This window comes from Salmo salar, chromosome ssa06 (assembly GCF_905237065.1).
Source record: "Salmo salar chromosome ssa06, Ssal_v3.1, whole genome shotgun sequence".
Lineage (NCBI taxonomy): Eukaryota > Metazoa > Chordata > Actinopteri > Salmoniformes > Salmonidae > Salmo > Salmo salar.
In genome coordinates, this window is record NC_059447.1 from 83,264,553 (window position 1) to 83,288,252 (window position 23,700).

At 44.6% G+C, this 23,700-nt stretch overlaps 1 protein-coding gene across 2 annotated transcripts; it reads left to right on the top strand.

Annotated features, from left to right (window-relative positions):
* Window positions 1–2,352: 2,352 nt before the first annotated feature.
* LOC106608221 (breast cancer metastasis-suppressor 1-like protein-A) lies at window positions 2,353–14,845 on the top strand. Of its 2 annotated transcripts, none has more exons than XM_014206052.2 (10): window positions 2,353–2,686; window positions 2,929–3,019; window positions 3,158–3,285; window positions 6,516–6,595; window positions 6,932–7,028; window positions 9,294–9,380; window positions 9,484–9,548; window positions 9,628–9,676; window positions 12,852–12,978; window positions 13,254–14,845. In XM_014206052.2, the coding sequence occupies exons 1-9, from the start codon at window positions 2,596–2,598 to the stop codon at window positions 12,926–12,928; spliced, it is 765 nt and encodes a 254-aa protein (XP_014061527.1). In that variant the 5' UTR covers window positions 2,353–2,595; the 3' UTR covers window positions 12,929–12,978; window positions 13,254–14,845. The 2 variants fall into 2 exon arrangements, with proteins under 2 accessions (XP_014061527.1, XP_014061528.1); XM_014206053.2 differs by having other exon boundaries at window positions 9,637–9,676.
* The last annotated feature ends 8,855 nt before the right edge of the window (window positions 14,846–23,700 follow it).

Sequence of the window (23,700 nt, forward strand, 5' to 3'; positions counted from 1 at the left end):
TCAAAAGAGAGATCAGGGTCCAGAGTAACGCCGAGGTCCTTCACAGTTTTATTTGAGACGACTGTACAACCATCCAGATTAATTGTCAGATTCAACAGAAGATCTCTTTGTTTCTTGGGACCTAGAACAAGCATCTCTGTTTTGTCCGAGTTTAAGAGTAGAAAGTTTGCAGCCATCCACTTCCTTATGTCTGAGACACAGGCTTCTAGCGAGGGCAATTTTGGGGCTTCACCATGTTTCATTGAAATGTACAGCTGTGTGTCATCCGCATAGCAGTGAAATTTAACATTATGTTTTCGAATGACGTCCCCAAGAGGTAAAATATATAGTGAAAACAATAGTGGTCCTAAAACGGAACCTTGAGGAACACCGAAATTTACAGTTGATTTGTCAGAGGACAAACCATTCACAGGGACAAACTGATATCTTTCCGACAGATAAGACCTAAACCAGGCCAGAACTTGTCCATGTAGACCAAATTGGGTTTCCAATCTCTCCAAAAGAATGTGGTGATCGATGGTATCAAAAGCAGCACTAAGATCTAGGAGCACGAGGACAGACGCAGAACCTCGGTCTGACGTCATTAAAAGGTCATTTACCACCTTCACAAGTGCAGTCTCAGTGCTATGATGGGGTCTAAAACCAGACTGAAGCGTTTCGTGTACATTGTTTGTCTTCAGGAAGGCAGTGAGTTGCTGCGCAACAGCTTTTTCAAAAAATTTTGAGAGGAATGGAAGATTCGATATAGGCCGATAGTTTTTTTATAATTTCTGGGTCAAGAGAGGCTTTATTACTGCCACTTTTAGTGAGTTTGGTACACATCCGGTGGATAGAGAGCCGTTTATTATGTTCAACATAGGAGGGCCAAGCACAGAAAGCAGCTCTTTCAGTAGTTTAGTTGGAATAGGGTCCAGTATGCAGCACGAAGGTTTAGAGGCCATGATTATTTTCATCATTGTGTCAAGAGATATAGCACTAAAACACTTTAGTGTCTCCCTTGATCCTAGGTCCTGGCAGGGTTGTGCAGACTCAGGACAACGGAGCTTTGGAGGAATACGCAGATTTAAAGAGGAGTCCGTAATTTGCTTTCTAATGATCATGATCTTTTCCTCAAAGAAGTTCATGAATTCATCACTGCTAAAGTGAGAGCCATCCTCTCCTGGGGAATGCTGCTTTTTAGTTAACTTTACGACAGTATCAAAAAGAAATTTCGGATTGTTCTTATTTTCCTCAATTAAGTTGGAAAAATCCAGAAGGCTTAGGTCATCCAGAAGGCTTAGGTCAGTACAGGTGCATCAAAGCTGGGACCGAGAGACTGAAAAACAGCTTCTATCTCAAGGCCATCAGACTGTTAAACAGCCATCACAAGCACATTAGAGGCTGCTGCCTGTAGGCATAGACTAGAAATCACTGGCCACTTTAAGGAATGGAACACTAGTCACTTTAATAATGTTTACATATCTGGCATTACTCATCTGATATGTATATACTGTATTCTGTACTATTCTACGGTATCTTAGTCACTTAATAATGTTTACGTATCTTGCATTACTCATCTCATATGTATATACTGTTTCTATGCTATTCTATGGTATCTCATTCACTTAATAATGTTTACATATCTTGCATCACTCATATATGTATATACTGTATTCTGCACTATTCTACTGTATCTTAGTCCGTTCCGCTCTGACATTGCTCGTCCATATGTATATAGTCTTAATTCATTCCTACTTAGATTTGTGTGTATTGGGTATATGTTGTGTCATTATTTTAGATATTACTTGTTAGATATTACTGCACTGTCGGAGCTAGAGGCACAAGCATTTCGCTACACCCGCAGTAACATCTGCTAATCATGTGTATGTGACCAATTAAAATTTGATTTGATTTGTTTTGACACCTGTATAAGATCAAGGAAAAGGTGGGGGCAGGGAGGTCCTCAGGCCGAGAGAGAAAGGAGGAAAGTGTAGTCACAAGGCTGAGACTGTTACACACAAGGCTAAATAGCACATTGAAAGTGGTGGGGAAACATCCGGCTGGGAGGTGTGATCATTGTCAGAAGGAGATGGAGACAGTGGCTGTTCTATTTCAGTGCCAGAAATATGTGAGAGAAAAGTAGCGATTGTTATTAGATTTGAGGAGTAATGGGGTTGAAGAGCCAGGATTAAGTGAACTGCTGGGACATCTTCAGAGGATGTAGTATTTAATTATGTATTTCGTTTCGTTGGGGAGACTAGATTATTGGGTAGAATAAAACCTTCACTGTCTCTGGTCCACAATCCAGACCGGTTGGTGGCGGTAATGCACCTTAAAGTTGGTTGCCAACCGCCATATAAAATCCACAGAAGAAGACTAAATACTTCCCATTAGAAACGACAGGCTGTGGTCTATCTTGGGTCAGTTATAAAAATCGTTGTCCAGTTTCTGCTCTGTTTTAGCTATTTAGCTAACTAACAATCTAGTTAGTTGTTTAGCCGTCTTTGTTTATATTGATAAAACACTCTTATTTTGACACAGTTTAGGTCGCCAACCTATCATCAGTAATTTAATAAGTGCAAGCTCGCGAAAAGAAAGAAAGCAACCACGAAGAATATGGAGGTTGATTTCCCAGAGCAAGACGCTAGTAGCACGGACGAAGAAGACACTGTCAGCTCTTCTGTATCTGACGATGGAGACAGCTCGGGTAAGGAATACAATAAATGTAACTAGCTAGATTTAACTTGGCCAAATGCAGCTTGCTGTTATGCAGTTTCAAAATGTTTTACGTGTGTTTTAGTACAGTATTCATGGCGATTTTGATGATGGTCTCCTTTATGACGAAAGTGATGCTGCGTGGCCATGTTGCTATAGTTGCTAGCTAGCTGCTTCTACTGTGTTTACTGTGTTGGAGTTGTCTGACAGTTGACATGTTCATTTTGTCAACAGAGATGAACGATGAGGACTGCGAGAGAAGACGAGTGGAATGCATGGACGAGATGACCACCCTGGAGAAGCAATTCGGCGACTTGAAAGAACAGTAAAGACATTGAATTGAATCACTCTTACCAGATTGATTGATTTCTGGTCCATGTTTACGTGCATGTTTTAGCCAAGTTAACTAGCTACTGATGATGCTGCTATATTGGCTCACCCCTGTCTATCCCGTTATGACCAGGCTGTACAAGGAGAGGCTCTGTCAGGTGGATATAAAGCTACAGGAGGTTATAGCAGCCTGTGCCCAAGAGTATCTGGAACCACTTGCCAACCTACAGGAGAATATGCAAATCAGAACTAAAGTGGGCGGTGAGTTTCCATGTCACATTGCCTACACTAGATTGGAAACTAACGTCCGACTTTGCATTTAACTTTAGTTGTGACAGGCGGCTGATGTCAACGTCAGAAAGATCAGTGGTTTTCTAACATTTTAGTTGTGTGTTCCCTAGATGACCGGGTTCCTGGGTAGGCTTCCTCCAAATATAACTAACAAACATCTGCTTATATAAGTTGTCTATAGTCTCAGAAGGCTGGATCTATCATCGGCACTCACCAGGACAGTCTAGAGCCCATCCTGGATAAGCGGATCCTCAGAAAGCTTAGGAGTATAGAAGCCAACACTGGCCACCTCCTCCACAGTACCTGGAGCATCACAGTGCCACCTCCTCCACAGTCCCTGGAGCATCACAGTGCTATGGCCAAGACTAGACACCCCCTCCACAGTACCTGCCTGGAGCATCACAGTGCTATGGCCAAGACTAGACACCCCCTCCACAGTACCTGCCTGGAGCATCACAGTGCTTTGGCCAAGACTAGACACCCCCTCCACAGTACCTGCCTGGAGCATCACAGTGCTATGGCCAAGACTAGACACCCCCTCCACAGTACCTGCCTGGAGCATCACAGTGCTATGGCCAAGACTAGACACCCCCTCCACATTACCTGGAGCATCACAGTGCTATGGCCAAGACTAGACACCCCCTCCACAGTACCTGGAGCATCACAGTGCCACCCACTCCACATTACCTGGAGCATCACAGTGCTATGGCCAAGACTAGACACCCCCTCCACAGTACCTGGAGCATCACAGTGCTATGGCCAAGACTAGACACCCCCTCCACAGTCCCTGTGGAGCATCACAGTGCTATAGCCAAGACTAGACACCCCCTCCACAGTCCCTGGAGCATCACAGTGCTATGGCCAAGACTAGACATCCCCTCCACAGTCCCTGCCTGGAGCATCACAGTGCTATGGCCAAGACTAGACACCCCCTCCACAGTCCCTGGAGCATCACAGTGCTATGGCCAAGACTAGACACCCCCTCCACAGTACCTGCTGAGCATCACAGTGCTATGGCCAAGACTAGACACCCCCTCCACAGTCCCTGGGAGCATCACAGTGCTATGGCCAAGACTAGACACCCCCTCCACAGTCCCTGCCTGGAGCATCACAGTGCTATGGCCAAGACTAGACACCCCCTCCACAGTCCCTGCCTGGAGCATCACAGTGCTATGGCCAAGACTAGACACCCCCTCCACAGTACCTGGAGCATCACAGTGCTATGGCCAAGACTAGACACCCCCTCCACAGTCCCTGCCTGGAGCATCACAGTGCTATGGCCAAGACTAGACACCCCCTCCACAGTACCTGCGAGCATCACAGTGCTATGGCCAAGACTAGACACCCCCTCCACAGTCCCTGCCTGGAGCATCACAGTGCTATAGCCAAGACTAGACACCCCCTCCACAGTACCTGCCTGGAGCATCACAGTGCTATGGCCAAGACTAGACACCCCCTCCACAGTCCCTGGAGCATCACAGTGCTATGGCCAAGACTAGACACCCCCTCCACAGTACCTGCCTGGAGCATCACAGTGCTATGGCCAAGACTAGACACCCCCTCCACAGTCCCTACCTGGAGCATCACAGTGCTATGGCCAAGACTAGACACCCCCTCCACAGTCCCTGCCTGGAGCATCACAGTGCTATGGCCAAGACTAGACACCCCCTCCACAGTCCCTGCCTGGAGCATCACAGTGCTATGGCCAAGACTAGACACCCCCTCCACAGTCCCTGGAGCATCACAGTGCTATGGCCAAGACTAGACACCCCCTCCACAGTCCCTGCCTGGAGCATCACAGTGCTATGGCCAAGACTAGACACCCCCCTCCACAGTCCCTGCCTGGAGCATCACAGTGCTATGGCCAAGACTAGACACCCCCTCCACAGTCCCTGCCTGGAGCATCACAGTGCTATGGCCAAGACTAGACACCCCCTCCACAGTACCTGGAGCATCACAGTGCTATGGCCAAGACTAGACACCCCCTCCACAGTACCTGCCTGGAGCATCACAGTGCTATGGCCAAGACTAGACACCCCCTCCACAGTCCCTGCCTGGAGCATCACAGTGCTATGGCCAAGACTAGACACCCCCTCCACAGTCCCTGCCTGGAGCATCACAGTGCTATGGCCAAGACTAGACACCCCCTCCACAGTCCCTGGAGCATCACAGTGCTATGGCCAAGACTAGACACCCCCTCCACAGTACCTGCCTGGAGCATCACAGTGCTATGGCCAAGACTAGACACCCCCTCCACAGTCCCTGGAGCATCACAGTGCTATGGCCAAGACTAGACACCCCCTCCACAGTACCTGCCTGGAGCATCACAGTGCTATGGCCAAGACTAGACACCCCCCTCCACAGTCCCTGGAGCATCACAGTGCTATGGCCAAGACTAGACACCCCCTCCACAGTCCCTGGAGCATCACAGTGCTATGGCCAAGACTAGACACCCCCTCCACAGTACCTGCCTGGAGCATCACAGTGCTATGGCCAAGACCAGACACCCCCTCCACAGTACCTGGAGCATCACAGTGCTATGGCCAAGACTAGACACCCCCTCCACAGTCCCTGGAGCATCACAGTGCTATGGCCAAGACTAGACACCCCCTCCACAGTACCTGGAGCATCACAGTGCTATGGCCAAGACTAGACACCCCCTCCACAGTACCTGGAGCATCACAGTGCTATGGCCAAGACTCGACACCCCCTCCACAGTACCTGGAGCATCACAGTGCTATGGCCAAGACTATACACCCCCTCCACAGTCCCTGGAGCATCACAGTGCTATGGCCAAGACTAGACACCCCCTCCACAGTACCTGGAGCATCACAGTGCTATGGCCAAGACTATACACCCCCTCCACAGTCCCTGGAGCATCACAGTGCTATGGCAGATTTATTTTAGCCAGGTCTAAAACATAACGTTTCCGCTTATCCTTTTTAACACAAACACTTTTTATATTCATTGATGTGATGCTTTGAATGTCTGTTTGTCCTTTTAATGGTGTATTTATTGGTAATGTATGTGTTGGCTGGTGCAATAAAATGTCCCCCCTGTGAAATGAATGAAGTACTATCGTATCTTAAATACAATGTACTGTTACACTGTAGATGTATGGCTCTGTTCTCAGTGACGTCAAACCTTCTGAAGGGTGCCAAGAGTAAAGAGATGTTTTCCTTGTCTTGTATTTTCTCTAGGGATCTACCAAGAGCTGTGTCTTGAGTCTGTGAAGAACAAGTACGACTGTGAGATCCAGGCTGCCTGCCAACACTGGGAGGTCGGGGTCAATTAATACCATACTACTTTATTGATCCCCAAGGGCCAATTGTTGGGCCAGTGAATAATGTGACAGTGCTCAAATGTGGAATTAAATCATTGTTTGTCTCTGGCCCTGTCTGAGGTTTCGGGCTGTAGAAAGCAGTTGGTTTGAATCCTTGCTTTAACTTGTCTAGTTACTAATGAAGGTTGCATGGCAAACTACTGGAAAATAATGTAGAATGCTTTGTAGTTATGCAATCAGCAAAGGTGCATTTTTGTATGTATTGGACCAGGGTCTCTCTCCGTGGCTTTGGTAGTACTACAGTACTCATCCATGTTCTGTGTCTCCTCCCAGAGTGAGAAGCTGTTGCTGTTTGACACGGTGCACAGTGACTTAGAGGAGAAGATCAGACGCCTGGAGGAGGACCGACACAGTATCGACATCACCTCAGGTACAGGAGGCGTTGTGGAGGCTATAGCCCTGGGCTATATGCAGTACTCTGATCCTGTTAACTATATACAGAGGACCTTGAGGAAGGGCTATTACTGTAAAGTCAATATTAGTTGGAAATGACTTTAAGGCCTGTTAATCTAAGTAAATGCTTTTACTGGCACTCCTGAATGAAGGTAATGGAGGGTAGTTGATGGGTTGAATTAGGTGTTTAAATGCAGGGCTGAATTAGGTGTTTAAATGCAGGGCTGGAGAGAAAAAAACCTGCATACCCTACAATCTTAGGTATACCAGCTCGGATTGAAAGTGCCTTCACAAAGTATTCATACCCTTTGACTTATTCCACATTTTGATGTGAATACTTATGAAATGCACATTGTTATATTTGGTAACACTTGCTTATTTTCCCTCGACTCCAACCCCATTCGATTATCATTGAATCGATGAGGGTGGCGCTATGTCTACATAAGGGTGCAAATTATAAACGCACACAAAAGCTCTGACAAAGGCCTTGAGGTCGATACGTAAAGCTTATTAAAGAGCAGTGATCCTATCAAGAGCAGTGTGTTTCTTCTTTTCTCATCTTGTGTTAGACTGAATTCAAAATGTATTCAATTTATATTTTTTTCTCTCACCATCTACAAACGGTATCCCATAATGACAAAGTAAAAATATATATATATATTTTTTTACATTTTTGCAAATTAATTGAAAATGAAATACAGAAATATCTAATTTACAATAGTATTCACACCCCTGAGTCAGTACTTTTGTAGAAACACCTTTGGTAGTGATTACAGCTGTGAGTCTTTCTGGGTAAGTCTCTCAGAGCTTTTCTCTCTTGGATTGTGCAACATTTGCCCATTTCTTTTAATTATTTTCAAAATTCTTCAAGCTCTGTTTAATTGGTTGTTGATCATCGCTAGACAACCATTTTCAGGCCTTGCCATAGATTTTCAAGTAGATTTAAGTCAAAACTAACTAAGCAACTCCAGTGTATATTTGGCCTTGTGTTTTAGGTTCTTGTCCTGCTGAAAGGTGAATTAATCTCCCAGTGTCTGGTGGAAATCAGACTGAACCAGGTTTCCTCTAGGATTTTGCCTGTGCTTAGCTCCATTCTGTTTCTTTTTTTAATCCTGTCCTTAATGATTAAAATTATACCCATAATATGATGCAGCCACCAGTATGCTTGAAAATATGGAGAGTGGTACTCAGTAATTTGTTGTATTGGATTTGCCCCAAACTTAACATTTATTTATTCAGGACAAAAAGTAATTTGCTTTGCCACATTTTTTGCAGTTTTACTTTAGTGCCTTGTTGCAAACAGCATGCATGTTTTAGAATATTTGTATTGTGTACAGGCGTCCTTTTCACTCGGTCAGTTAGGTTAGTATTGTGGCGTAACTAGAGGTGTCACTACAGACCTGTGTTCGATTTCGACCTGTATCACAACTGGCCATGATCGTGAGTCCGATAGGGCGGTGCACAATTGGCCCAGCGTCGTCCGGGTTTGGCCGGGGTAGCCTGTCATTGTAAATAAGAATTTGTCCTTAACTGACTTTCCTAGTTAAATAAAAATCAAACTGTTTTAAAGTCACCATTGGCCTCATGGTGAAATCCCGGAGCATTTTCCTTCCTCTCCTGTAATTGAGTTAGGAAGGACGCCTGTATCTTTGTAGTGACTGGGTTTATCAATACACCCAAAGTGTAATTAATAACTTCACCATGCTCAAAAGGATATTAAATGTCTGCTTTTTATTTTTACCCATCTACCAATAGGGGCCATTCTTTGAGTCATTGGTTAACCTCCCTGGTCTTTGTGGTTGAATCAGGGCTTGAAATTCACTTCTCAACTGAGGGACCTTACAATAATCTGTGTGTGGGGTACAGAGATGAGGTCATTCAAAAATCATGTTAAACATTATTGCACACAGAGTGAGTCCAAGCAACTTATTATGTGACTTGTTAAGCAGATTTGTACTCTTGAACTTATTTTGTCTTGCCAATAACCAAGGGGTTGAATACTTATTACCTTAAGACATTTCAGCTTTTCATTTTTAATTGATTTGTAAAAATGTCTAAACATAATTCCACTTTGACATTATGGGGTATTGTGTGTGTGTGTGGGCCAGTGACCAAAAATCCCAATTTTTTTAATTCCTGTTGTAACATAATGTAGAAAAAGTCAAGGGGTGGGAACACTTTCTGAAGGCACTAACTGTCTTGAGTGGCTTTGCACTCTTTTTGCTCTGTCTCTGCATTCCAGAACTGTGGAACGATGGTTTACATTCACGGAAGAACAAGAAGAAGGATCCCTTCTGCCCTGTCAAGAAAAAGAAGCCTGTTGTCTCTGATATCCTTTCTTTCTACCCGTCTTACTCTATCAATGCTGTATTAGATACGGTCAGTGCTAATATCAATAAAGAACTTTACTTTTTTACCTAACCCCTTCTCACGTCCATATATTGTTTATATGTTGCAAGACCTTGATGTACTTGAAGACTGGACAGCAATACGAAAGGTATTTGAGTTAACCAAATGTAAGTCTTTGTTGTAATTTTGTTAGGGTTGGAATTTAACTTTTCAATCTTGTTCTGTATGCACCACAGGCGGAGGCGACGTTGGGGTCGCACAGGGTCAAGGTTGATGGTAAGAATCTCAGATTTATGTCTTTCGTTTGTTACAGTATCTGGCCCCACATTATATTAAGAGCAGGGATGAAAGTAGATAAAACAAATTCACCTGTACCTTCTATGTTTACATTATTTTTATTTTTTTTTTTTTTTTGGGGGGGCTAGACATAGAATGACATATAGAATCCTTATTCATTTAATAGAATGATGTGCAGCGTCCCCATTCAGTTAATAGGATGACGTGCAGCGTCCCCATTCAGTTAATAGGATGACGTGCAGCGTCCCCATTCAGTTAATAGGATGACGTGCAGCGTCCCCATTCAGTTAATAGGATCTCTGTGGGCCCAATAGTAAAGATTTGCCATTTATCTTTTAAAATGTATTATTTTGATGTGCCATTAACATAACTAGTCATGATGTTTTCATCTGATTGTCAATCACCTGCGTATATTCGTCCACTCTAAAATAATTCCTGCTTCCATACTGTGCACCTGCCAGTTGATGAATGGAAAGTCATTTGTTAAAAAAAATAATTATATATATGCATGCATGCATGCAGTGCCTTGCGAAAGTATTCGGCCCCCTTGAACTTTTCGACCTTTTGCCACATTTCAGGCTTCAAACATGAAGATATAAAACTGTAATTTTTTGTGAAGAATCAACAACAAGTGGGACACAATCATGAAGTGGAACGAAATTTATTGGATATTTCAAACTTTTTTAACAAATAAAAAAACTGAAAAATTGGGCGTGCAAAATTATTCAGCCCCTTTACTTTCAGTGCAGCAAACTCTCTCCAGAAGTTCAGTGAGGATCTCTGAATGATCCAATGTTGACCTAAATGACTAATGATGATAAATAGAATCCACCTGTGTGTAATCAAGTCTCCGTATAAATGCACCTGCTCTGTGATAGTCTCAGAGGTCCGTTTAAAGCGCAGAGAGCATCATGAAGAACAAGGAACACACCAGGCAGGTCCGAGATACTGTTGTGGAGAAGTTTAAAGCCGGATTTGGATACAAAAAGATTTCCCAAGCTTTAAACATCCCAAGGAGCACTGTGCAAGCGATAATATTGAAATGGAAGGAGTATCAGACCACTGCAAATCTACGAAGACCTGGCCGACCCTCTAAACTTTCAGCTCATACAAGGAGAAGACTGATCAGAGATGCAGCCAAGAGGCCCATGATCACTCTGGATGAACTGCAAAGATCTACAGCTGAGGTGGGAGACTCTGTCCATAGGACAACAATCAGTCGTATACTGCACAAATCTGGCCTTTATGGAAGAGTGGCAAGAAGAAAGCCCCATAAAAAGTGTAGTTTAAAGTTTGCCACTAGCCACCTGGGAGACACACCAAACATGTGGTAGAAGGTGCTCTGGTCAGATGAAATCAAAATCGAACATTTTGGCAACAATGCAAAACGTTATGTTTGGCGTAAAAGCAACACAGCTCATCACCCTGAACACACCATCCCCACTGTCAAACATGGTGGTGGCAGCATCATGGTTTGGGCCTGCTTTTCTTCAGCAGGGGCAGGGAAGATGGTTAAAATTGATGGGAAGATGGATGGAGCCAAATAAAGGACCATTCTGGAAGAAAACCTGATGGAGTCTGCAAAAGACCTGAGACTGGGACGGAGATTTGTCTTCCAACAAGACAATGATCCAAAACATAAAGCAAAATCTACAATGGAATGGTTTACAAATAAACATATCCAGGTGTTAGAATGGCCAAGTCAAAGTCCAGACCTGAATCCAATCGAGAATCTGTGGAAAGAACTGAAAACTGCTGTTCACAAACGCTCTCCATCCAACCTCACTGAGCTCGAGCTGTTTTGCAAGGAGGAATGGGCAAAAATTTCAGTCTCTCGATGTGCAAAACTGATAGACACCCCAAGCGACTTACAGCTGTAATCGCAGCAAAAGGTGGCGCTACAAAGTATTAACTTAAGGGGGCTGAATAATTTAGCATGCCCAATTTTTCAGTTTTTTATTTGTTAAAAAAGTTTGAAATATCCAATAAATTTCGTTCCACTTCATAATTGTGTCCCACTTGTTGTTGATTCTTCACAAAAAATTACAGTTTTATATCTTTGTTTGAAGCCTGAAATGTGGCAAAAGGTCGAAAAGTTCAAGGGGGCCGAATACTTTCGCAAGGCACTGTATATACATACACACACACGCACACAGTTTTAAGTCGGAAGTTTACATACACCTTAGCCAAATATATTTAAACTCAGTTTTTCACAATTCCTGACATTTAATCCTATCAAAAATTCCCTGTTTTAGGTAAATTAGGATCACCACTTTATTTTAAGAATGTGAAATGTCAGAATAATAGTTGAGAGAACTATTTATTTCAGCTTTTATTTCTTTCATCACATTCCCAGTGGGTCAGAAGTTTACATGCACTCAATTAGTATTTGGTAGCATTGCCTTTAAATTGTTTAACTTGGGTCAAATGTTTTGGCCCATTCCTCCTGACAGAGCTGGTGTAACTGAGTCAGGTTTGTAGGCCTCCTTGCTCGCACATGCTTTTTCAGTTCTGCCCACAAATCTTCTATAGGATGAGGTCAGGGCTTTGTGATGGCCACTCCATTACCTTGACTTTGTTGCCATTTTGCCACAACTTTGGAGGTATGCTTGGGGTCATTGTCCATTTGGAAGACCCATTTGCGACCAAGCTTTAACTTCCTGACTGATGTCGTGAGATGTTGCTTCAATATATCCACATAATTTCCATCCTCATGATGCCATCTATTTTGTGAAGTGCACCACCTAAGTGTATGTAAACTTCTGACTTCGTGTGTGTGTATATATTTTTGGTAACCTGAATTGATGGATCTGCGCACGTCTCGGCCACTCATCTCTGCCTTCGCAAAAATTAACTTATCAAAATCAGTTTGGAGAGTATTCTCCAGGTTTTAAGTCCATTTGCCAGTGTTTCATGTAGGTGACATGCTGTAATGCTAATTAATAGTGTAGCAGCCTACAGTTTCCTTGGCATATTTGTGTTAATTATTGTGATAGGCTCTTGTTCAACCGGTATGGCACAGCCCCCCGTCCCGGATCGTACCAGCTTAGTTTCACCCCTTAAGACTTTCTGAATGTATCTATTTAGATAGTGTGGGTATATGTTAATACATAGTGCTTACAACTGTTGTACCTTCATTATGACGTGTGTGTAGTCCCTACCAAGGCTGACAGACACCACCATCTGGCGAGGTCTGAGGAGGGCAGACTGTTCTATGACAGCCAGTGGTAGTGCAGAGGACAGGCCTTGTGTATCAACAAGAAGGACCAACACCCTACCAGGTGTGTGTCTTGGCGTCTGTGTAGGAAATGTATGATTTCAAATGGTGTGTGCATATGCGGATGTCTTTGAGGTAAGTGTGTGTGTGTGTATTTCTGTATGTATATTTGCATGTGACACATTTGAGTGTGGGAGCATGATCTTGTGTGGATAAACTGTTTACATTCATACACTAGATTCAAGTGTTGTAAGTGAATTGGTGTAAGGAGGCATATAGGTGTATGTAATGTAAATTCATATATTTTATTATCCAATCCTCTTCCGTCTCTCCGCACAGTGCCATAACCACCATAAACCATGATGTGGTGTGGTTCAAACGGCTTGACAGCAGCAAGTCCAAACTCTACATCTCTCAGCTGCAGAAAGGCAAATACACTATCAAACACTCCTAATGTCCCTCACAGCCTGCTGTACTTTTTCACCCTGGATAACAGATGATGACTTGACCAAGCCTGGTCCTGGAGAGCTACAGGTCAGGGTGTGTAGGGTCGGTGACTGACTAATGCTCTTTGTATGTTAATATAATCTGCGAGGCCAACAAGTGTCATTCCTTCTCTGAACTGGAAACGAGAGGAGAAAATTCTGGTTGTGAGGAGGAGTGGTGTTGTACTGGGTCTTCTTTAGTGTGTTTTACCCCCACTTTTTCTCCCTAATTATGATCTTGTATCATCGCTGCAACTCCCTTACGGGCTCAGGAGAGGCGAAGGTGGAGTCCGAAACATGACCCGCCAAGCCACGCTCCTTAACACCCGCCAGCTTAACCCGAAAGCCAGCCGCACCAATGTGTCGGAGGAAACACTGTTCAACTGGCGACCAGGGTCAGCCTGCAGTCACCTGGCCAGCCACAAGGAGTCGCTAGAGCGCAATGAGCCAAGTAAAGCACGCCCCCGGCCAAACCCTCCTAAGCCAGACAACACTGGGCCAATTGTGCGCCGTCCTATGGGACTCCCGGCCACAGCCAGTTGTGGCACAGCCCGGGAATGAACCGCGATGCAGTGCCTTAGACCGCTGCGCCACTCGGGAGGACCCGTAGTGTGCCTTTTTTTTTAACAAGATGATGCCTACAGTCTTGAACTAACTCCGCTCTTCTGGCCGGTGAGAACAGGACGAGGATCAAGTCAAGCGGGTCCATTGGTTATGACTGGATGGATGGCTAAACCCTGGCCCTAATGATGTTTCCTTCACTCTGAGACCCCCACCTCTTGTAGTATTCCATGTATAGTCTCATCTTTCATCTCTGTTACTATTTTGACAAGGATACACCGCTCTCGCTTTTTCTGTCTTCCCTTTCTTCCTTCCCTCCTCAAGGAGACATGATACCATTTTCACCTAACCAATGCTGTCAGATGTGTTATCGATTCAAGGAAGGAAGGAAGGAACGGTGGATGTTAACTATATTTTAGCATGGCCAAGGTCAGTAGCGATGGGTCAAAATGTCTGGTTGTTGTGCAATCATGTCCATGCAATCCCACTCTTTTGCACATTATTGGATATTGTGGGAAAACATTTGTCTGTGTATAAAGTACCACCTGCCAACAGTTTTGCATCTTAAGGATTCAACATATTATGAATTGTGTAGATGTTACATGCTGTATATATTGGGAGCATCTGCTGGGTTTTTTTCGCAGCTTATGAAGAATTCTACTTATGTCTGTCTGAGTACGATCAGACCAAATTTTTCACTGCCATCAATTCAACAGTAGTCCTGTTGTCTTGAGTTTTTATTTGTAAAGTTTGGATTTTTCTGTGTATTTTTTAAATTTAACGCTCAGTCTACACTACATTTTCATGTCATGCGGGAGGAAAATCTGAATGAAATGTCAGTCACAATTCATGTACAGCAAATAAAATATTTAATTTTGTAGTAAACATGTAATTTGCCTTAGTTTGTAAAGATTGTAGAACCTTGAAGCAATCCTATAGAAAGAACTTGATTTACAGCCATTGATTAAAGCAAAACAGTCTGGGTGGAATAGAAGGCCATATCATAATTCCTTTTTACGTTGTCCGTCAGTAAAGCTGACAGCATGTCTAGTGATAGCTAAATCAACTTGCTCAGCACAAGCCATTCCTTCCTGCTCTCTTTCGAGTCCTAGAACAAATTATGTGAAATGAAACGGCGTATTACCTCTCATTGCTAAGCAGGTTCCATATTGGATTTAAACTGTATACACAGCCCAACCCCAAATCACTAGATATAATCTATATATCTCTGTTATAGAGGCAAAACTGCCTGGCAATGCTGAACCCAAAGTCAATCTCAAGGTTTAGGCCCCCCCCCCCCCTTCATATGCTCAGCGTGGTTTTATAATGGCCAACGTCTGTTCTGCTGTTTCACTGTTTAGCCAGGGGGAACTCACTAGATTAACACACTATTGTGTTTAGCCAGGGTTTTCTGCCAGGGGGAACTCACTAGATTAACACACTGTATTGTGTTTAGCCAGGGTTTTCTGCCAGGGGGAACTCACTAGATTAACACACTGTATTGTGTTTAGCCAGGGTTTTCTGCCAGAGGGGAACTCACTAGATTAACACACTGTATTGGGATCGATGCAGGATCCACTCAAATATCTCACTTATCCCCCTCTGTCCATTCTCTACCTAACTCCTATACTGAGCAAAAACTAACTAATTCATTAAGTAGCCTTCTGGGTAGAAGTTTACCTTCAGCACAGATCTAGGATCAGTTTATCCTAGCCCCAATCCTACCTCAACCATTGGAGGTATGAAAGATATCTGACCCTGTATCAGTGGGTAAGGGCAACTTAAATCAAAGCACTCCAAAAAGCACTTTCTGTATATAAATCCCCATTTAGTCTATTGATGCACCAGTGCGTCAACATAAGAAACGTAATAAAAACATCCCCATCAAAATCTGTCGGTTTAAGCTAGAACTGTCTGTCTCAGTCTACCGCATCCACCTGTGGCGGTCTACCGCATCCACCTGTCTCAGTCTACCGCATCCACCTGTGGCGGTCTACCGCATCCACCTGTCTCAGTCTACCGCATCCACCTGTGGCGGTCTTCCACATCTGCGGTGGAAGGTGGCTGAGCTACAGCGGCGTTTGTCAGACTGAGCCATCCCGAAAATCGTTCTATTCATGAAAATGGCTGTAGCTTCCGAACAATTTGGCCTCCCGTTTTGCTCTCAATGGTAGGCCTGATAACCGACAACGACGAGACAGCCTATAGGGAGTAGGTCTGAGACCTGGCCGGGTGGTGCCAGAATAACAACCTATCCCTCGACGTAACCAAGACTAAGATGATTGTGGACTACAGGAAAAGGAGGACCGAGCACGCCACCATTCTCATCAACGGGGCTGTAGTGGAGCAGGTTGAGAGCTTCAAGTTCCTTGGTGTCCACATCACCAACAAACTAGAATGGTCCAAACACACCAAGACAGTTGTGAAGAGGGCACGACAAAGCCTATTCCCCCTCATGAGTCTTCAGATCCTCAAAAGGTTCTACAGCTGCAACATCGAGAGCATCCTGACTGGTTGCATCACTGCCTGGTACGGCAATTGCTCGGCCTCCGACCGCAAGGCACTACAGAGAGTAGTGCGTACGGCACAGTACATCACTGGGGCTAAGCTGCCTGCCATCCAGGACCTCTACACCAGGCGGTGTCAGAGGAAGGTCCTAAAAATTGTCAAAGACCCCAGCCACCCCAGTCATAGACTGTTCTCTCTACTACCGCATGGCAAGCGGTACCGGAGTGCCAAGTCTAGGACTCGTGAACAGGTAATCAAATGGCTACCCGGACTATTTTCATTGTGTGACCCCCCCCCCCCCCAACCCCTCTTTTACGCTGCTGCTACTCTCTGGTTATCATATGCATAGTCACTTTAACCATACATTCATGTACATATAGTATCTCACAAAACTGACTACACCCCTCACATTTTTGTAAATATTTGAGTATATCTTTTCATGTGACACACTGAAGAAATGACACTTTGCTACAATGTAAAGTACTGAGTGTACAGCTTGTATAACAGTGTACATTTGCTGTCCCCTCAAAATAACACAACACACAGCCATTAATGTCTAAACCGCTGGCAACAAAAGTGAGTACACCCTAAGTGAAAATATCCAAATTGGGCCCAAAGTGTCAATATTTTGTGTGGCCACCATCATTTTCCAGCACTGCCTTAACCCTCTTGAGCATGGAGTTCACCAGAGCTTCACAGGTTGCCACTGGAGTCCTCTTCCACTCCTCCATGACGACATCATGGAGCTGGTGGATGTTAGAGACCTTGCACTCCTCCACCTTCCGTTTGAGGATGCCCCACAGATGCTCAATAGGGTTTAGGTCTGGAGACGTGCTTGGTCAGTCCATCACCTTTACCCTCAGCTTCTTTAGCAAGGCAGTGGTCGTCTTGGAGGTGTGTTTGGGGTCGTTATCATGTTGGAATACTGCCCTGTGGCCCAGTCTCCGAAGAGAGGGGATCATGCTCTGCTTCAGTATGTCACAGTACATGTTGGCATTCATGGTTCCCTCAATGAATTGTAGCTCCCCAGTGCCAGCAGCACTCATGCAGCCCCAGACCGTGACACTCCCACCACCATGCTGGACTGTAGGCAAGACACACTTGTCTTTGTACTCCTCACCTGGTTGCCGCCACACACGCTTGACACCATCTGAACCAAATAAGTTTATCTTGGTCTCATCAGACCACAGGACATGGTTCCAGTAATCCATGTCCTTAGTCTGCCTGTCTTCAGCAAACTGTTTGCGGGCTTTCTTGTGCATCATCTTTAGAAGAGGCTTCCTTCTGGGACGACAGCCATGCAGACCAATTTGATGCAGTGTACGGCGTATGGTCTGAGCACTGACAGGCTGACTCCCCACCCCTTCAACCTCTGCAGCAATGCTGGCGGCACTCATACGTCTATTTCCCAAAGACAACCTCTGGATATGACGCTGAGCACGTGCACTCAACTTCTTTGGTCGACCATGGCGAGGCCTGTTCTGAGTGGAACCTGTCCTGTTAAACCGCTGTATGGTCTTGGCCACCCTGCTGCAGCTCAGTTTCAGGGTCTTTCTTGGCAATCTTCTTATAGCCCAGGCCATCTTCATGTAGAGCAACAATTATTTTTTTCAGATCCTCAGAGAGTTCTTTGCCATGAGGTGCCATGTTGAACTTCCAGTGGCCAGTCAGTATGAGGGAGTGTGAGAGCGATGACACCAAATTTAACACACCTGCTCCCCATTCAGACCTGAGACCTTGTAACACTAACGAGTCACATGACACCGGGGAGGGAAAATGGCTAATTTGGATATTTTCACTTAGGGGTGTACTCACTTTTGTTGCCAGCGGTTTAGACATTAATGGCTGTGTGTTGTGTTATTTTGAGGGGAGAGCAAATTTACTCTGTTATACAAACTGTACACTCACTACATTGTAGCAAAGTGTCATTTCCTCAGTGTTGTCACATGAAAATATATACTCAAATATTTACAAAAATATGAGGGGTGTACTGACTTTTGTGAGATACTGTATGTACATACTACCTCAATTGGCCCGACCAACCAGTGCTCCCGCCCATTGTCTAACCAGGCAATCTGCATTGTGTCCCACCACCCGCCAACCCCTCTTTACGCTACTGCTACTCTCTGTTCATCATATATGCATAGTCACTTTAACCATATCTACATGTACATACTACCTCAATCAGCCTGACTAACCTGTGTCTGTATGTAGCCTCGCTACTTTTATAGCCTCGCTACTGTATATAGCCTCGCTACTGTTTTTCACTGTCTTTTTACTGTTGTTTTATTTCTTTACTTACCTATTGTTCACCTAATACCTTTTTTGCACTATTGGTTAGAGCATGTAAGTAAGCATTTCACTGTAAGGTCTACACCTGTTGTATTCGGCACACTTGACAAACTTTGATTTGAGATCCTCTCAAGCTCCTTCAGGTTGGATGGGGAATGTCGCTGCACAGCTATTTCCAGGTCTATCCAGAGATATTCGATCAGGTTCAAGTCTGGGCTCTGGCTGGGCCACTACAGGACATTGAGCTGTGTCCAAAAGCCACTCCTGCATTGTCTTGGCAGTGTGCTTAGGGTCATTGTCCTGTTGGAAGGTGAACCTTTGCCCTAGAGCAGGTTTTTATCAAGGATCTCTCTCTACTTTGCTCTGTTCATCTTTCCCTCGATCCCGACAAGTCTCAGTCCCTGCCGCTGAAAAACATCCCCACAGCATGACGCTGCCACCACCATGCTTCACTGTAAGGATGGTGTCAGGTTTCCTCCATACGTGACGCTTGGCATTCAGTCCAAAAAGTTAAACTTGGTTTCATCAGAACAGAGAATCTTGTTTCTAATGGGCTGAGAGTCCTTTAGGTGCCTTTTGGCAAACTCCAAGTGGGTTGTCATGTGCTTTTTACTGAGAAGTGGCTTCCGTCTGGCCACTCTACCATAAAGGCCTGATTGGTGGAGGGCTGCAGAGATCGTTGTCCTTCTGGAAGGTTCTCCCATCTCCACAGAGGAACTCTGGAGTTCTGTCAGAGTGACCATTGGGTTCTTGGTCACCTCCCTGACCAAGACCCTTCTTTCCCATTTGGCCAGGGGGGCCAGATCTAGGAAGAGTCTTGGTGGTTTATACTTCCATTTAAGAAGGCTTGACGCCACTGTGTTCTTGGGGACCTTCAATGCTGCAGACATTTTTTAGTACCCTTCCCCAGATTTGCGCCTCGACACAACCCTGTCTAGGAGCTCAACGGACAATTCCTTCAACCTCATGGCTTGGTTTTTGCTCTGACATTCACTATCAACTGTGGGACCTTTTTATATAGACAGGTGTGTGCCTTTCCAAATAATGTCCACTCAATTGAATTCACCACAGGTGGACTCCAATCAAGTAGTGGAGAAATCTCAAGGATGATCAATGGAAACAGAATGCACCTGAGCTCAATTTCGAGTCTCATAGGAAAGGGGCTGAGTACACCTGTGTTTTATTTATAATACATTTGTGAAAATGGCTAAACCTGTTTTCGCTTTGTCATTATGGGGTATTGTGATGTCATTATGGGGTATTGTGTGAGGAATGATGAGGAAAAATAAATAATTGTATCCATTTTAGAATATGGCTGTAATGTAACAAAAAGTCCAGGGTCTGAGAATTTTACGAATGGATTGTATGTATAAATAAGTGTGTGTGTTTGTATGTATATATCCTGAACAGTCTTATATATCCTAGATATAAGACAGACACTTCAAAACATTATTCCTTATGATTTTTTTTGTTACATTTTTGCCATTTTATGAATGACCGTCTTAAAACAATTCCATATGTCAGCTTATAACAGGTAGCCTAGTCGTTAGGACGTTGGGCCAGTAACTGAAAGGTTGCTGGATTGAATCCCTGAGCTGATAAGGTAAAAATCTGTCGTTCTGCCCCTGAACAAAGCATGGCACTGTTCCCTTGTAGGCAATCATTGTAAATAAGAATTTGTTCTTAACTGACTAGCCTAGTGAAATAAACATATTTTTAAATAAACCCCCCACATCTTAGACTAGAGAAATAATATTGCAGTAATACAAAAATCACATTTCTGAGTGCAGTACTCAATTCTGACCAGTTGGTGTTGGCAAAGCTCCATTGTGGTGCACTAGATCAAATCAAATATTGTTTGCCTATGGCTGACCCTATAAAATAACACATTTCACTGTGCCTATCTGGTATATGTGACAAAACATTTTTGTTCAACAATGCAGAGAGAACAATTTGAAATAATAGAAAAATAATAACACAAGGAATAAATGCACAATGAGTAAGGATAACTTGGCTATGTATGCAGGGTACTGAGTCCATGTGCAGGGGTATGAAGTAATTGAGGTAGATATGTATACTGAATAAAAATAAACGCAACAATCTAATCTATGGATTTCACATGACTGGGCAGGGGTGCAGCCATGGTTTTGCCTGGGAGTGCATAGGTCCAGCCACTTGGAATGAGTTTTTCCCCACAAAAGAGCTTTATTAAAGACAGAAATACTCCTCAGTTTCATCAGCTGTCCGGGTGCATGGTCTCAGACGATCCTGCAGGTGAAGAAGCCGGATGTGGAGGTCCTGGGCTGGCGGGGTTACATGTGGTCTGCGGTTGTGAAGCCCGTTGGATGTAATGCCAAATTCACTAAACTGACGTTGGTGGTAGCTTTTGATAGAGAAATTAACATTAAGTGATCTGGCAATCGCACTAGTGGACATTCCTGAAGTCAGCATGCCAATTGTCTCAAAACTTGAGACATCTGTGGCATCGCTGCACATTTTAGAGTGGCCTTTTATTGTCCCCAGCACAAGGTGCACCTGTGTAATGATCATGCTGTTTAATCTGCTTCTTGATATGCCACACCAGTCACTTGGATAGATTATCTTGGCAAAGGAGAAATGCTCACGAACAGGGATATAAACAAATTTGTGCAAAACATTTGAGAGGAAGAAGCTTTTTGTGCGTATGGAACATTTCTAGGATCTTTCAGCTCATGAAACATGGGACCAAAACTTTTTATTTTTGTTCAGTATACATATAGCAGTGGAGGCTGCTGAGGGGAGGACAGCTCATGGTAATGGATGGAACGGAATAAATGGAATGGTTTCAAACACGTGGTTTCCATGTGTTTGATAACATTCTATGCACTCCATTCCAGCCATTATTATGAGCCGTCCTCCCCTCAGCAGCCTCCACTGACATGTACTCTAAGTGGGGTAAAGTGACAAGGCAACAGGATAGATAAACAGTTGCAGCACCGTATGTAATGAGTCAAAAGAGTTCAAAGGGTCAATGCAGATAGTCCAGGTAGCTATTGGTTAACTATTTAACTAACTATTTAGCAAGCTTGGGGGTAGAAGCTGTTCAGGTTCCTGTTGGTTCCAGAATTGGTGCATCGGTACCGCTTGCCGTGCAGTAGCAGAGAGAACAGTCTGACTGGGGTGGCTGTAGTCTTTGACCTTTTTTAAGGCCTTACTCTGACACGGCCTGGTTTAGGGGTCCTGGATGGCAGGGAGCTCGGCCCCAGTGATGTATTGGGCCGTACGCACTACCCTCTGTAGTGCCTTGCGGTCAGATGCCAAGCAGTTGCCATTCCAAGAGGTAATGCAGACAGTCAAGATGCTCTCAATGGTACAGCTGTAGAACTTTTTGAGGATGTGAGGACCCGTGCTGAATCTTTTCAGCCTCCTGAGGGGGAAGAGGTGTTGTCGTGCCTTCTTCACGACTGTGTTGGTGCGTGTGGACCATGTCAATTCCTTAGTGATGTGGACACCGAGGAACTTGAAGCTCTCCACTACAGCCCTGTCAATGTGGATGGGGGCGTTCTCACCCCCCATAGAAGATGAGGGAAGTGGTCCCTGAAACTGATGATGGTTGGGACAGAGGGAGGGAGGGACGCAGGCTGCGCCTGCTGTGGAGGCACGCTTTCATCACATCACAGCTCGCCGGTCATGTCTGCTGCTGCCAGAGAGAGAGGGAGGGAGAGAGAATTAGAAAGAGAGAGAACAAGAACCAGAGAGAGAGAGAGAAATCCCCATTACCGTGTCAAAGGCAGGTCCTGTGACTGCAGAGCTATTATGGATGAGAGCGAGGCAGGGGCCACCAGGCTCAGGTTTACAGCAACACAGGAGATAATTAGACCGTGAAAGTGTGACACTCCGCTAAATTACTGATAGTATCCTGTCCCTGTATGTCAAATAAAACCAAATCAAATCTTATTTGTCACACGCGCCGAATACAACAGGTTACAGTGAAATGCTTACTTACAAGCCCTTAACCAACGATGCAATTTTAAGAAAATACCTACAAAAAAAAAGTTACAAAAAAGATAAGAAAGACATATAATTAAAGAGCAGCAGTAAATAACAATAGCAGGGCTATATACAAGGAGTACAGTGTCAATGTGTCAATGTGCGGGGGCACCGGTGTCGAGGTAATTGAGATGCAAATAGTCCGGGTAGGCATTTGATTAGCTGTTCAGGAGTCCTATGGCTTGGGGGTAGAAGCTGTTTAGAAGCCTCTTGAACCTAGACTTGGCGCTCCGCTACCGCTTGCCGTGCGGTAGCAGAGAGAACAGTCTATGCCTAGGGTGGCTGGAGTCTTTGAAGATTTTTAGGGCATTCCTCTGACACCGCCTGGTATCGAGGTCCTGGATGGCAGGAAGCTTGGCCCCGGTGATGTACTGGGCCGTTCGCACTACCCTCTGTAGTGCCTTGCGGTCGGAGACCGAGCAGTTGCCATACCAGGCGGTGATGCAACCCGTCAGGATGCTCTCAATGGTGCAGCTGTAAAATCTTTTGAGGATCTGAGGACCCATGCCAAATCTTTCAGTCTCCTGAGGGAGAATAGGTTTTGTCGTGTCCTCTTCACGACTGTCTTGGTGTGTTTGGACCGTTCTAGTTTGTTGGTGATGTGGACACCAAGGAACTTGAAGCTCTCAACCTGCTCCACTGCAGTGTGTGTGTGTGCGTTTGTACGTGTGTGCGCGAGTGTTCTTCTGTTTCTGTGTGTGTGTGTGTGTGTCGTGTGTGTGCGCGAGTGTTCTTCTGTTTCTGTGTGTGTGTGTGTGTGTGTGTGTGTGTGTTTGAATGCGGATGTGATTGTATAAGACAATGTAAAATGTAATAGTTAACACGTACAGCGTGCTGGGCTTCATCAACAGGGGAAGGATTCACCACAATGACTGCACCCTCAAGGGTGATTTATTTTCAGCATGGTAGAG

Coding starts and splice junctions, on each gene's coding strand:
- LOC106608221 (XM_014206052.2), top strand. CDS start 2,596: ATGGAGGTTGATTTCCCAGAGCAAGACGCTAGTAGCACGGACGAAGAA. Junction 7,029..9,293: donor CAGTATCGACATCACCTCAG/GTACAGGAGGCG, acceptor TCTGCATTCCAG/AACTGTGGAACGATGGTTTA. Junction 9,381..9,483: donor AAAGAAGCCTGTTGTCTCTG/ATATCCTTTCTT, acceptor ACCCCTTCTCAC/GTCCATATATTGTTTATATG.